At 45.9% G+C, this 16,125-nt stretch overlaps 1 protein-coding gene across 1 annotated transcript in view; it reads left to right on the forward strand.

Moving 5' to 3' along the window:
* Positions 1–16,125, forward strand: part of DNAJC11 (DnaJ heat shock protein family (Hsp40) member C11) — a 73,912-nt gene that overhangs the window by 48,944 nt on the left and 8,843 nt on the right. Inside the window, exons 7-9 of the mRNA XM_024207895.2 lie at positions 5,604–5,677; positions 9,209–9,398; positions 11,016–11,101. Of these exons, the coding sequence (XP_024063663.2) occupies positions 5,604–5,677; positions 9,209–9,398; positions 11,016–11,101 (350 nt within the window). The remainder of the gene's footprint in view (positions 1–5,603; positions 5,678–9,208; positions 9,399–11,015; positions 11,102–16,125) is intronic.

Here is a 16,125-nt window from a genome sequence, read left to right on the forward strand (position 1 = left end):
GTTTAAAATTAGGGGAACAGACTCCAGCTTGTGGTTCTCCATAGTCCTAGAAAATCTGTGATAACCAGTACATGTAGGAATCCAAAAGCGATAGCTGTAGTGCTCAGTATGACATAAGGGTCCAGTTGTATAGGATGGCATCTTTTCATTCACATGCAGTCCCTCCTCCCATCTAGCTCCATTTCCCTTGGGATTTATTTGGAAAATGAGTTTGTACTTGAAGGGTTTGTCTCTGGTCACTGAACTCTGAATCTGATGGAAAACAAATGACTGTAAATAAATGTATAATAAACCTACTTAAGAGAACAAGGACTCAAGGAACAAGACCTGATTCTGGAATTTCTCCCTATTGAAAGGTAGCCAGTTTAACAACTGTTTCTGCTGATGAGACTGAACAGTGCCAAATTAACATTGAATTGCAGCCTTGAAAGTCACCCAGACTAGTAAATGAAACAGCAAGAGCATTCTACAGACTGCAATACTGTGCTGTAACAGACGTGCTGACAGGGTTTAACGTGAGACTCTCCTGAGAACTCCCTCCAGTCACCTGTGAGATCTATAAACAATGCAGTGGAACAAAATGCAAATACAAAGAAATAAGCATTGAAGCCAAGGACTTGCATCTTCAGAGGGCAGCAGCTGGTTCTTGGGTGGCATCACCTATTTCAGGGAATCCTCCTTCTTCTAGCCCCTCTTCACAAGTTTGGGAATGAGGTCCTTTGGCCGACCGCAGAAGAAAAACAAAGTTGGAATGAAAGCTAGTGACAATAGATCAGCCCCTTTAAAGAAGGTGCTAGTAGTTGGGGGTTCTGCAATGGAGTGTTACCTCTTAGTGAACCCTTCCCTATACTAGCCCTGAGGCTGTTGGTGTGTGAGTGGAACTCAGAGGTAGGTCTCCCTTCTCTGAGGTGGTGCCTCCATCAGGTTGCTCCCAAACCATCTTCACTTTCAAAGAGGATCTTGAGCAGCTTCTGTGCACATTGCAGGGCCTGTGTTCCTGCTTTGAGATCTGGCTTAGAAAGTACAGTTTGATGGTTTTTAACACCGTTTGTGTTCCTCCCTTTTTCTTGTCCCTGCAGCTGCTCTTCTAGCTGGTGGTGGCGATGTTGGAACTTGTTCTTAGTGCCACTCACTTAGGGTATGTCTGCATAGCTCCTGGCAGCAAGTCTCCCAGCCTGGAGTGATTGGCTTGGGCTTGCAGGGCTTGCACTAGGGCTCAAAAAATAGTTGTGTAGACAGTGCTTTGAAGCCCACCCTCTCAGAGCGTAAGCCACAGCTTCAAAGCACTGTCTACACAGCTATTTTTTTGAGCCCTAGTGCAAGCCCTGCAAGCCCAAGCCAATCACCCCAGGCTGGGAGACCTGTCAGTCTTATCCAGGGAGTGCCACCTGGCAGAAAACCTAGATTCAAGTAAGCAGGGGGAGTGAATAGCTGTTTCTAAACTGTCACCAGCAGAGCACCATTAGTTTAGAGATGCAGCCAGCTTCTTCTCTTGAGTGCCCAGCCTTCACGAGTCGCTATAGGAAGCTCTGCATTTTCAGGATGTTGAACTGCAAAGTGAGACCTAGATTCATAAGCAGTGTCATGGAGTTTGCTAAAGACTCTCTTAGGAACATAAGCAAATGTGTCCTGGAATTGGAGTTTCTCAAAACTAAAATGCTAATTCCAAATGCAGGTTTATGTGGTGGAAGTTAATGGACTGGCAGGTTGGGAGTCTGTGAGGGTTGCTGTAACACAAGGCACTGCATGTATGCGCCCAGAAGGCAAGTTTGCAGTGTGGAGTAATGTGTGAAGCATGGAACTGGGAGACAGGACTTCTGAGTTGTTACCATGGCTCTGCGACTTACTTGCTGTGCGGCCATGGGCAATTCACTTTCCCCCCTTGGTGTAGGATTCCCTACTTGCCCTACTGGAACAATGCCTGCCTAGCTACCTCCTGGGGTGTGTCAGGATTGATTTAGTTTGTACAGCTCTAAGATGGTGAAGCGCTAGCTCTGAATAATAATGTACACTTACTTCTCCATTTGGGAACAGGGGGAAGGAAAGCTGGAGGGGCAAAACTATACCAAGCTCAAAGTAATGCTGGCTTGACCAGTTTGGGTGAATCTGCGCATATATACTGTAGCGAGTTTCAGTGGCCATTAACGTGGAATGCCACCGATGGCCTCTAGAAGATGCACAGTGTACGTTAGAAGTCACAAACCCTAGGGTTGGGTTGGCTGGCTTCAGATGGCATAAAGTCTATGTTTTTGTTACAATTTATTTAAGATGAAGTGTACATCAGGACACTGGACCATTATCTTAAATGACACAAAAAGTTCCCAGTTTCTTGATACCTTTCCGTGCAAATTGTGCCCATATGATCTAGCTTGTAGCAATAACATTTGATGACCCAAAGTGGTTCAAAAGGAAATACCTAAGAAATATTTAATCCGGGCTACAAGATCACTGTCCTGTCTCTGAAATACCAGCTTCCTCTAGAATCCCAAGATCCATATGTTGTTTTACAGCATTTTGTCATATACTAATCCTATAATGCAGCATTAGCGACAATGATGCTGTGACCAGGGGCCCAATGAGGAACAGCTGTGGTCACTCAATTAGGGTGAACTGCAAAGAATGGGGCAGACAATCCCCATAAAGCTGGCGGATTTTCCAATACTTAGATTAACTAAGCCGGCATAAAACAGCTTCTTTATTACCTTACTAGTTACTCAGAAGTCTAAACAACACAGTTCCCTTAAAGTGATCCAGCCTCAGGCTTCCATCCAGGTATCTAAGTCAAATATGATGAAGATTCCTGAACGTTTTATTTAATCATATAAAAGAAAAGGCTCAAACAACAGAGAGAGAGAATGGTTAAAAGATCACTATACATACAGACATGAGTTCAATTAATTGAGGTTTAGATTCATAGCAGAGATTGTGAACTTTGTTGTTGCAAAGAGTTCCTTTAGAATTCAGTTCAGAGGTTTGTGATGAAGTGGGAATGTTCTTAATGTTTTCCCTGAATGCTGTTTGGGTGCCTCAGTTTCCTCTATGCATTTCTTGAGTGTCTAGGGGTGTGTGATTGTTGCAGAGCCCTAGGGGGCTAGTGTGATCCTGTCTGCACAGAGAATGGGCAACACCCTGTCTCCTGGCAACTAATGGCCTGGGCCCCTCCTCTGCAAAGGTGCCAACTAAAGGTATTGAAGAACAAAGAGATCAGGTGACCTCCTGGCCCGGGGAAAGAGACAAAGGGAGAGGAGGGTCTGGAGAGTTTTCAGTTTGGAGCTGGCTGGGAAAATGGAGGGGAGGCCAGACAGACCTTCTGGCCTTCCCTGGCCCCCCAAGAGGGACCTGACTGAGGGGGGTCCTGTTGTCTGTACCTGCAAGACCTGTCTTGGACTGTGTTCCTGTCATCTAAATAAACCTTCTGTTCTACTGGCTGGCTGAGAGTCATGGTGAATCGCAGGAAGCCGGGGGTACAGGGCCTTGTCTCCCCCAACTCCGTGACAAGGTTATAGACCAATGTCCAAATATCACATTCAGGACCTCAATCTTGCGACTCAAACTTCCCCGATGAAGCTTAAGCAGATCTGAGATGACAGAATCAGGACCAAGGATTTTTTATACAATTTCATGTCCTCTTGGACATGTTGGGATTTCCTCCAGGAACAAAAGGTCATTAGGATGACTTTTGAAGGAGGTCCATCACCGGTACTTAGCTATAGAATTAACATAATGCAATTTTGCTTGTTCCTCAACCATTCACGGTACATTTCAAAGAGAGATGAATACCGAGATATCCCATGTTTACAATTCATTTAAATGCTAGGATGTTCTTTTGATCTCTGAACTATCAGCATACAGCATAGACAGGGACTGTTGATTACATTGTGGACCTTACTCATACGTATATAAATACACCAACATTATCCCTCCACATGTTTTGAGGGTTATTTATTTTGCAGGATGTTTAACCCTTCTAGCCATGCATCACAGGTGCTAAGAACTGTAAGGATGTAGGAGCAGGATTTTATAATGTACTATGAGAATTAATGTATGATTTGATTTCATCCTGTCAGCCCCGCTTTTTGAATAGCAAAAAGCAATGACAGACCAGAACAATCCTTATGAGTGTATTGTATCTATGTTGAGGGCCTGAAGCCCCAATGTAAATTGTAGGCTTGATTTACAATGTATTCTGCTGAATATAAAATGCTGTCTGGATACCTTTGAAGGTTTCTGTAAGAGATTGTTTGTGTGAATGAGGAATGCATGCATCAGGAAAAGATAAGGTGTGAAAGCCATCACAAATGTCCAGATGGTCAAGAAAAAGTGAAAGACTTGGAAAGACCAGGAGCCAATCAGAAAACATCCATTGTATCCGATGTTAAACATGTTAGCAGCATTGACGACCTCAGAGGTGAGGCAGGCACCCCCGAAGGTGAAACAACAAATAGGAGATAACGATGGGAAGCTGGACAATAACCATCAAATGATAACACCACTTAAGGACTAATAGTTACAGGATGACATTGCAAAATGCATGGACTCAAATAAGAATTTACAATAATAAAGCTGGAGTGTTTTGCCGTGGAACTCTGGGTTCAGTCCTGCAAAACCTCGAAGCATCGGATCGCGACCGACAAGAGCCCAGCTCCACACTCGTGCTCAATCTAACTGGCCATTAGATTGACTCGAGCTACAACAGACTGGTAACTATGAACATCACTGGCAGGACTGTGTGTGTGTGTGACTGAAAAGCATATGCTAACTGTTGTATTTTCAATAAATGCTGCATATTTGCCTTCCTCTATAAAGATCCCGTGTGCTTTGTATGAGCATAACAAGGAGGTGTCTCTCTGAGAACCTCCAGATCAGACAGTGGCAGGGGGGTAGGCAGGGCCGGCTCCAGGCACCAGCTTGTCAAGCAGGTGCTTGGGGCGGCCACTCCGGAGAGGGGCGGCACGTCCAGGTATTCGGCGGCAATTCGGCGGATGGTCCCTCACTCCACCTCGGAGCGAAGGACCTCCCGCCGAATTGCCGCCGCAGATCGGGGTCGCGGCTTTTTTTTTTTTTTTTTTTTGGCTGCTTGGGGCGGCCAAAACCCTGGAGCCGGCCCTGGGGGTAGGAATGGGATGTGGAGTCTTCCAGCTCTCGATCACCCATTCCAATCTGGCCTGGGTTGTAGTGATCACCATCTACCTGCTGTTCAGTGAGTTGGGGGTCTCAGTTACTGAAGTATGAAAACATCTCTAAGCTGTAAACATCAACATTTTAAAAAGAAAGGAGTCCGCTCCAGGCCAAACGATTGCTTGTTCTCATGTCGTTTCTGCAGTCATTGGAACAGGCAGTGCTCTGATTATAATGCTCTGACTGTATAATTGGCAGATTTTTTTGCTATCGTCATTGAGAGTATATACATTGAGACCTTTTGTGTTCCTGAGCATAACACTAATGGAAAAGACAGATTGCTAAAGCGAACAGACATGAATGATTTATGCTATGTTGAGGTATTTAATGTGTCTATAGGGTAAGGCAATGTTAAATAGAATAGACTGTACAACTACTGAGAAAGATGTTCCCTTCTAACTGTTTTGTCTCTTATATTTAAACAGTTAGAGTTTGGAGCTGGAGACCTTCAGGGACCTCTATTTGGTCTGAAGATATTTCGTAATCTTACACCAAGATGGTAAATATAAGAAACAGCTACTACTCTATATCCCTGTTCATGAATGTTCCAGACTGACATGCCCTTTCATATTTACTTTGGACATGTTTATCACGTAGAACATGGCAGTCCAAGTTTAAACCTTACAGAGGACTTTCATATGAGGGAAAACACTTAGATTTAATTTTATTTTGTTGTTGGTACCGTGCATTTTAATTGTACTCTCTAGGTGTTAGCAAGGATTGCGTCCTTCCCACCTTTGGTCTAGATTTGCTCTAGTGAGGTCACACTGCTGGATTTATGTCCTCACAATCCATTCTATGACAGATTGTGATCTCTAAACACAAGAGTCTGACTTTGCTCCAGAGTTAAGTGGATGAAGAAACCAGACTGGGAGGAAACTCCGAGATAGTGTTATCTTTGGTCATGGGGGAGGGCGGGGGGGAAAAGCTTCTTTTTCTCCACTTCTCCATACAAGCTCTTAATTTCCTTGAGTGCAATATTTCTGTTACAATTAGTTTCATGGTTTCTGTAAAGGGAAATCGTGTCTTACTAATCTATTAGAGTTCTTTGAAGGGGTCAACAAACATGTGGACAAGGGGGATCCAGTGGACATAGTGTACTTAGATTTCCAGAAAGCCTTTGACAAGGTCCCTCACCAAAGGCTCTTAAGTAAAGAAAGTTGTCATGGGATAAAAGGGAAGGTCCTTTCATGGATTGAGAACTGGTTAAAAGACCGGGAACAAAGGGTAGGAATTAATGGTAAATTCTCAGAATGGAGAGGGGTAACTAGTGGTGTTCCCCAAGGGTCAGTCCTCGGACCAATCCTATTCAACCTATTTATAAATGATCTGGAGAAAGGGGTAAACAGTGAGGTGGCAAAGTTTGCAGATGATACTAAACTCAAGATAGTTAAGACCAAAGCAGACTGTGATGAACTTCAAAAAGATCTCACAAAACTAAGTGATTGGGCAACAAAATGGCAAATGAAATTTAATGTGGATAAATGTAAAGTAATGCACATTGGAAAAAATAACCCCAACTATACATACAATATGATGGGGGCTAATTTAGCTACAAGAAGTCAGGAAAAAGATCTTGGAGTCATCGTGGATAGTTCTCTGAAGATGTCCGCGCAGTGTGCAGAGGCGGTCAAAAAAGCAAACAGGATGTTAGGGATCATTAAAAAGGGGATAGAGAATAAGACTGAGAATATATTATTGCCCTTATATAAATCGATGGTACAACCACATCTCGAATGCTGCGTACAGATGTGGTCTCCTCATCTCAAAAAAGATATACTGGCACTAGAAAAGGTTCAGAAAAGGGCAACTAAAATGATTAGGGGTTTGGAACGGGTCCCATATGAGGAGAGATTAAAGAGGCTAGGACTCTTCAGCTTGGAAAAGAGGAGACTAAGGGGGAATATGATAGAGGTATATAAAATCATGAGTGATGTGGAGAAAGTGGATAAGGAAAAGTTATTTACTTATTCCCATAATACAAGAACTAGGGGTCACCAAATGAAATTAATAGGCAGCAGGTTTAAAACAAATAAAAGGAAGTTCTTCTTCACGCAGCGCGCAGTCAACTTGTGGAACTCCTTACCTGAGGAGGTTGTGAAGGCTAGGACTATAACAGAGTTTAAAAGAGAACTGGATAAATTCATGGTGGTTAAGTCCATTAATGGCTATTAGCCAGGATGGGTACGGAATGGTGTCCCTAGCCTCTGTCTGTCAGAGGGTGGAGATGGATGGCAGGAGAGAGATCACTTGATCATTGCCTGTTGGTCCACTCCCTCTGGGGCACCTGGCATTGGCCACTGTCGGTAGACAGGATACTGGGCTAGATGGACCTTTGGTCTGAGCCAGTACGGCTGTTCTTACGTTATGTTCTTATGGCAGAAAACAGGAGCTGATCCCAGTTTTAATGGAGGGAGTGAAAGGATGCTTTTTCACAACTTTTATTATTCTTTTGTGACAGCAGTTATTGCTTTAGGGATTGATTGCTGAGGAGATGGTTGCTGTTCGGTTCTTCTATTTCATCTGGCGTGTGAAGTTTTGCGTACACAGCTTCAGCTTGATTGGGATGATGTGCCATGTTGTAACCAGAAGCAGACACATTTTTTCACTTTTTGAAACAACTTTCAAAGGCAACTTCTTCATTACTGTTTTGAGTGATGAGCAGGAATGTGCAGCTCAATAGAAAACAGCCACTTCTCAGGCAGGATTTGTAAGGGAGCAGTCAGTTCTGAGAGCGTAATTTAAAAAGCTTGAATTAAATTCCTTATTTGCTTTTGTTTAAAGAGAACAACCCAGAAATAAATGAGGATATGACAAAACACATGCCTGTGACTGCGTCTCACGTCTGAACCACTGTGTTCAGTGTTGTCACCAGCAGGAGTGTTTGGAGGAAGCAGTTTGCTTATTTTCAAAGTGAACCCAAAGCCCATGACTCGGTTCCCCTTTCCCACCTGGGAGAAGGGATAGTAGCTCAATTTGGGATACTTGAGAGAACGAGGGGCGGGTTTTGTTTTTTTCCCTTTGGAGGGTAAAGGAGGCAGGCTGATATTGGCATGTACAACAAGTGACACAGGCTCCCAAGAAGGGAACAAGGCTAGTGTAACTAAGTCTCCTCTTAATTATCTGAAAGAGGAGGAAGGGGGAAAGTAGAACTGCTAGACGCCTTGGGTTTTTCAGGGGATGAACTTGAAGGTCAGGTAGGTTAGAAAATAGAGGCTGCTTTGTGGGATATCGTTAAGCTGTAAATTACAGGAATGGCTTACTACAAAGTGGGGAGGAGAGGGAGCGAAGCTCAGGAGATCTCTCTATCACAAGCCTTATGATGCTGTGCAGAAATAATGCTCAGTGACATTCTCCAGACTTCTGGCCTCTGCATCCAGGGCTCTTCTGGGACTCTTGCGTGCAGGAGAGGTGCTGACATTAAGAAAGGAGATTAGAGAAGTAATGCAAGGTTTGCCCTTCGCCGGATGGTGATTTGCAAATGACTAGAGCCATCCTTTTGTGCAGAAAAGTACAAGCTAGATGCTGACTGCATTTTTGCATTGGAGCCTCTTTCTCATTGGTGACAGTGCCGCCTCATTCCCTTTGAGTCCTTCTGGTTTTCAGACATCCCATTCTCAGAGCCCAGATTGTGACGTGGGCCCCTGGAGAGTTTAGTGCTGCTGCCGGGCAGCAATAGGAGGCCTCCATAGCAGGTGATGGTGCTGCCTCTACAGAACTGTTGCGCGGTAAGGGCCAGGCAAGCCTCCGTGCCAGTGTTTGCACTCCTGTTGGGCTGGCCCTAATGTTACCACATGATTGACTGAATTGGGGGGTTACATTTGTGGCAGTTTCCTGGCGGTGCTGCCAGTGTCTAATGTATGAACTGATTGCAGCTGATATTGGAGCTGAAAGATAGCGAGTGTCTACAGCATGCAGCGAATGTCTCTTGAGAGACCTGCATGCCAAAGCTCCTGGGTGATGGGGAGTTTGAGGCTGTCTAGAGAGTCTCTGTTCTTACCACTGCTGATGCTCTCCTTATTTCTTGTAGCTTCATCACCACAAACTGTGCTCTGCAGTTTTCATCCCATGGAATCCGACCAGGCCTCACGACTGTCCTGGCGCGGAACCTAGATAAGAACACGATGGGCTATTTACAGTGGCGATGGGGCATCCAGTCAGCCATGAATACGAGTATTGTCCGGGATACCAAAACCAGCCACTTCACAGTGGCCTTGCAGGTAAGACTCAGAGGGCTGTGTGTAATGGAGAGCAAGCTCCCTCTCAATATTTGAGCTGCCTCTTATAGTGCCCATTGGAAGGTAGCTTCCCCCTTTTCCATTATAACCTCCGTCAGTAATTTAGCTAATTAGTACCTGTCTGAATTTAGTCAGTGTGATGGGTTTGTGGATTAGCCCTTCACTTTGCAGCCCCCTGCCCAGAACTGATGGCTAGTATTGTAGTAGTGAGCTGGAGGACACAGCTCATAATGTTAATGTGCTGGAGGTATGGAGAGCAGCGTGTCAGGCTTCAGCCTCCCTCGACTGGGAGACTGTTTCATTTCCTGGAGCCTAGTTTGTGCTACCTTACTCAGTCCCTTCAGCTGGCTTATGGACATAGCAGTGTTGCCACTGATTTCCATGAAGTTGGTGTTCCTTCCTCCTCGATGGGGGGGAGGGAGAGAGAGGCAGGAGCAAAAGAGCTGAAAGGGAAGTTGTCAGGTTGGTGTACCCTAAAATTTGTGTCTCTGCTCAAAACAATTTTTCCAACTTCCCTTTTGCAGAATGCACTGAAAAGCAGCTGTTTGCTCTGAATTCCAGCAGCAGATTCTGCCGCTGGACTCTTGCTCCTGTATTACACATTGACAGTCTATGTGATTTCTACTCAGCAGAACACGTAACCTTCCCCTCAGCATTCAGAGCAGCAAAACACACCGTGTCTAGGTGTCCATGGGACCAGAAATGCCTCTCTCAGCAGGAACAGCACATTTACTGAAATGTTTTGCAGAAAGAGCAAAGCACAGTTTCAGGGCTATAGACCTGTCACATTTTCTTGCTGCTCCTGTACTAGTTAGAAATGTTCCTACAGCCGCCACTTAATTCACCAGAGCCAGAAATCTTGCAGCACGTTCCTCGCAGAAATGACCAGTCGCTTAGAAATGTGCTTAGATCACCTGATGTGCTTGCTGCCTAGCCCAATATTTCCAGGAGACACTCGAGTACAGCCTTGATTCTGCCTCTTCTGTGGAAAGCGACACTAATCTTCCTGCCATATGGAGATACTTGGCATTCCTGAATGTACCTGCAAAGTGCTCCGAGCACTGCAATGAGTGCATCCACCCACCTGTCTGCATGCATGCGCTTTCCCAGAGTGTTGGCATGAACACTCAAGCTGCTGCTCTGATGTGATCACACTAATGTAAAGACTTTCGGGGCTGGGTGGGAAGAAGGGTGTTTCAGAATGGCCCCATTTGTCTGGGATCATATGGCAGTTATCAGTTTTGCTAACTAGTGGTGCCTGGAAATTTCCCAGGAACAGCAATGAAATGAGACCTTCAGCCAGCTGACAGTGTCCCTTCAAGGCAGCACTTCTCCAACTGTTATTCTGCAGATCACTTTGTAAGAGAGAGTCCCTCTCTTGTTCCAAAGCCCCTCTCAGCTTCGTGCTCAGCCCCAAGTAAAGGCATCACAGAGCACAGTCTAAAATTCAGTGAGTGACACTGTGAGTACAGGTGGAGGGTAGTGACATGCAGGTGGTAGCTACCCTGCAGAAGGGACTGAAAAAGAAATCGGTGGGAGTATTCAGCTGTGGCTGCTGATACAGCTTGTCCATGAACTCATGCCTCTCTGGTGTTTCAGCTCGGAATCCCCCACTCCTTCATGATGATCAGTTACCAGCATAAGTTTCAGGATGAGGATCAAACCCGAGTTAAAGGTTCCCTCAAGTGAGTATAAGTGGGGATGCTCCTGTGGGGCTTGCATCAGAGCGTCTGGCAAGGAAACCCCAGTCACTGCTGCCGTAGGCCTGTGTAGTTTGTGCTCTGATGCCTGTGTATTTCTTGGTGGAAGAGCTGCTTCCCTTGATTTTTAATTCTCTCTGTTAATGTGACAAAATGAAGGGCCACAGTCTTGGGGCTTAGATGAGTCTTTGTCCTCTTCAGCTGGGGAGACTGTACCTGTATTATTTTGATATCTGTGTATCATCACCAACGACAAAGCCTGTAAGCCTTGCCAGTTTGTCACTGTACTAACTGAAAAAGGCCTTCTTCATTTAGGTCCTGTATTTACATATTTAATCACTCACTAACAAACATGTCTTTCTTGTTCCATATTGTTTCCTGTTTTAATTTGCTGATATTTCTTTGACTAGTCTGCCTGTGGCAGCTCCGCTTCAGGATGCGCCTGTGCCTGTGTGCTCCTGATTGGAGGCTGTCGTCAGCAGGGTTTGCACCTGCACCCTAGGAATCCTTGTGCTCCAATGTAAGGGCGTTGTGTGGGGGAATGGCCCTGCTGCCACCCCAGTTCCGTCTCCACGACCCACGGCTTGAGACAGAGCATTGCAGTGTTGGCTATAGTTAGCCATACGGCTTCTTGCATGTCTCTTACTGTTTCTTTTCATAGTGATTTTCTTTATATATTTTCCCGTTGTTTAGCACACTTTAGAATCTCCCGTTTCATTTGCCTGATCTGGGTGTTTGTTTTCTTCTTGGGCCTCAATCCATGGCTTCGAGTAATGGGTTATGCCTAAGACCCCCGGCTTCAAACCCTGCCAGACCTGCCATAGGTCTTTTTCCTGCAGTGACAGACATTCAAGCTGCGTCCACTGCCTGGGAAAAACTCACATCTCATTGAAATGTAAGATCTGCTCAGGATTTAAAAGCAAGTCTAAAATATCGAGGGAGAACAGACTAAAACTCCTGTTGATGGAGTGTTTTCTGAGACCTGCAGGGTCCGAGTCACGCCCCATACGTCAGATTCAGTTGCACAGAGAGCTCTGGCCACCGTCACTGCTGTGGCGGGAAGCAAAGATGCTGGGGCCCCTTTAGAACCATCCAGACTCTAAAATAGGAGAGAACCCATTCTCCAGAATGGGATAAGAGAAGAGAAAAGTCACCTCTGGGTCCAGGCCTCAGGAGACCTCACATCCCAACATGGGTACTGCCGAGGCTCCCCACCACTGCTACCGTGATCCTGGCACCGGCTAAAAAGACAACACTGCGTAGTGAGAAGCTATCTGGTAAACAACCTGAAGTGGCATCGGCTTTGGCACTCGACTCGGTGCCTTTGAAGCACGAGGACTCTAAGGACAAGCTGAAATCATGGTTGGTACCAGCCAGCCGAGAAGGGTGCATGGATTGCACTTACCACCTGACTCCTGGGGGCCCCTGTCCGGAGTCCCTGGTACCGTACGGGCTTCTGTTCCATGAGGACCCGGGAGGAATCTGAGTCACCATTGCTGAGGGGTACCTAGAGAGACATTCTGCCAGTGCTGACTTACCTCCTGTAGTCTACTTAACCTCTGGTCTTGACATTGGTGACTCGTCCTCCAGTACCATCTAGGTCACCAGCCTCACACAAGCTCTTTGAGGCTACAGAGAAGGATTTCCAGCCAATACAGAGACATCCTCCAACCAGCCAAACAAGTCTTGGTCTCCAGTACTGATGCCATTATTGGGTCCTCTCTGGCCCCCAGTACTGACTCGAGCACTGGCACTGGTAAGTACCACTTGCCCCACTGATGGATACGGCGATGACACCTTATCTGATTCCAAGGTGTCTATACAAGGCTCCTCTACCTTCCCGTTCCAGACTCCCTCCCTTGAGGTGCACCCCAAGGAATAAGCTCCAACCCGAGATATACCTGGCCACCCTGGGATTCTGTCCCCTCCCTTACACTGCACCACAGTGGGGTTATTGGAACTTGTGGGCCTCTGATGGTGACCAGCTATCCCGGGTCCCATATTGTAAGAGGGCATGTCAGGATCAACAACCGCCACCCTGGTTCTTGCTCCACAGGAGGATCTCACAGAGAACCAAGAGCTAGCAGAGGAAGAAGAGATATTACCTTCCCACAAATTTTCCTCCTCAACAGACGACACTATTGTGCCTCCCTGCCATTTTATGATGATGATTTCAAGGCCTTTCAAGATCTTCTGAAACGGATACCTTCCAAGAGACCTTACCAATTCCATTGGAGAAGACGAAGGATCCCCAGCATTCCCTGTTGGACATCCTCCATTTGTCTGCTTAGGGCAAAATCGCCTTGCCTGTCAATTTAATTGATGCATAGATTCAAAGGCCAGCAGGGAGGGACCATTGTGATCATTTAGTCTGACCTGTATAACGCAGGCCATAGAACTTCCCCAAAATTATTCGTAAAGCAGATTTTTTTTTAGAAAAACATCCAATTTTGATTTTAAAATGGTCAGTGATGGAGACTCCACCATGACCCTTGGTAAATTGTTCCAGTGGTTAAATACCTTCACTGTCAAAAATGTACACCTTATTTCAGTCTGAATTTGCCTAGCCTCAACTTCCAGCCATTGGATTGTGTTAGACTTTTCTCTGCTAGATTGAAGAGCCTATTATTAAATATTTGTTCCCCATGTAGGTGCTTATAGACTGGAATTAAGTCACCACTTAACTTTTTCTTTGTTGGACTCAAAGAACTCAATCTAGATAGTTTATCGCTATACTGCATGTTTCTTATCCTTAGTCACTCTTGTGGCTCTTCTCTGAACCCGCTCCAATTTAACATCCAATTTAACACATTGAATTGTGGGCCCCAGAACTGGACACAGTATTTTTCAGCAGTAGTTGCATCAGTGCCAAAAGCAGAGGTAAAATAATCTCTCTTTTCCTACACAAGATTCCTGTTTCTACATCTCAGGATCAAATTAGCTCTTTTGGCCACTGCAGCACAATGGGACCTTGTGTCCAGCTGATTGTCCACCGCGACTCCCTCAGTCCGTAAGTAGGGCCTACGTTCTTTGTTCTTAAATGTACATATTTACATTTAGATGTATTAAAACACACATCGTTTGCTAGATTGCTCTGAATCGGTGACTGGTCCTCTTCATTATTTACCACTCCTCCAATTTTTGTGTCATCTGCAAACTTTATCAGTGATGGTTTTATGTTGTCTTTCAGGTCATTGATAAAAATGTTAAATAGCACAGAGACAAGAACCAATCCCTGTGGGATCCCACTGGAAACACACAAACTTGATGATGATTCCCCACTTACAGTTATATTTTGAGACGTATCAGTTAGCCAGTTTTTAATCCATTTAATGTGTGCCATGTTAATTTTATATTTTACTAGTTTTTTGATCAACATGTTGTGTGATACCAAATCAATGACTCTCTGCTGGCCGCAGCCTTTATGGCTTGGCAAATTCATGCTACCATGCTACCCAAGTGTAAACAGACTGACAAAAATATTATATACCACCCAGAGGCTTGGAGTATTTTTTTTTTTTTCTCCCACCCAACTCCCTTGTTGTCAAGGCTGTTAACGAATGCACTTGTCAGATGGGTCTTCAGTGACTCCCCAGCCAAGTCACACACAGTCCGTGTATGAAACAAACAAATCCCTTCTGGGTTACGCAGTCCAAAAATGGCCTCAATGTCCTGCAGCCCTCCCTGGGCTCAGCCTTTAACAGTTCAACAGGGCCCATCGTGGTGCCCTCTCCGTTGGCGTCAACCTGTAGCCCTCCCAAGGCTCAGGCCCCTAATTAGTCCAACTGCGGCCTATTGCAGTACCCCCTCTGCTGGTGCATCTTCCTGTAGCCCTCCCTGGACTCAGTCTTTGACCAGCCCAAGAGGGCCCATCACAGTACCCTTATGTGATCTGGCTGAGTTGCAAGATTCCTTCTCTGGAATTGAGCAGCATCCCAAGGGCTTCTTCCCTGGGGACTCCTTACCTCTCTTTGAGTCCTCAGTGACCCCAGCCTTCCCGCTGAGCCATCCCTCTTGGACTCAGTTCTCTGACCACAGCTCCCCGCGGAGTCAGTCCCAGTGCGGCCCCCTTCCCTGCCATGCCAGAGTTCTAATCCCTTTCCTTAGGGCGTAGCCATTTCCCCCAGGGGGTGGGGGGTGCAGTCTCACCCACTCTTCCGGGTCCCAATCCAAGGATCCTTTAAGTATAGCAGCCTTGTGCTGCGTCCCTTTACTAATTACTAAAGTTAAAATTTTATCACAGTTATTTTTAGTAAAAGTCAGGGACCGGTCACAGGCTTCTGTGAATTTTTGTTGATTGCCTGTGACCGGTCCCTGACTTTTACTAAAAATAACTGTGACAAAATGGGGCTGATGGGGAATGAGAGTCGGAGTCCTGCTGCGGGGGGGGAGTGGAGGGGTCCAGCTCCCGTGGCGGCTGGGAGCTCTGGGGGCTCCCCGGGGCCTGCGGCAGCTGGGAGCTCCAGGGCTGGCAGCTGGGAGCAGTGAGGGTGGCAGCTTGGTGGAAAGATCCAAAAGACGTATGTGTGGGAGTTCCATTGTCACAGCCCTCTCCCACAAGGATCATCACCACAGTGCTTCCCTGTTGGGCTGGAGTGCGCACTTCCAGGACTTCACAGCTCAGGACAAATGGACCAGCTGAGAAAATCCTTGTTACGCTTGCCAGCCCTTCCTTACCCACATCTGGGGGAACCCAGTCATCATAATGCTGGCCAACAGAGCAGCTGTGTATTATATCATTTGGTAAGGAGGAGAAAGATCCTTTTGTTCTGAGTCAGTAAAACGATGGAACTGGTGCATATCACACCACATACAGATCTCAGTGGAAAACCTACTACAAGGAAAACCTACCTACAGATGTGGAAATGTTTCCACTGATCTATATCTCCTCTGGAGGTGATGCACATTCTCAATTATCTGCCAAATTTAAAAATCATGGAATTATTGCTGAGCTTGGTTAAGGTTCACTTTGCTGCCATCACAGCTTTTCACCCCCCTATTGAGGAGTT

The sequence above is a fragment of the Terrapene carolina genome, unplaced genomic scaffold (genome assembly GCF_002925995.2).
Source record: "Terrapene carolina triunguis isolate 2854851 unplaced genomic scaffold, T_m_triunguis-2.0 Scaffold714, whole genome shotgun sequence".
NCBI lineage: Eukaryota > Metazoa > Chordata > Testudines > Emydidae > Terrapene > Terrapene triunguis.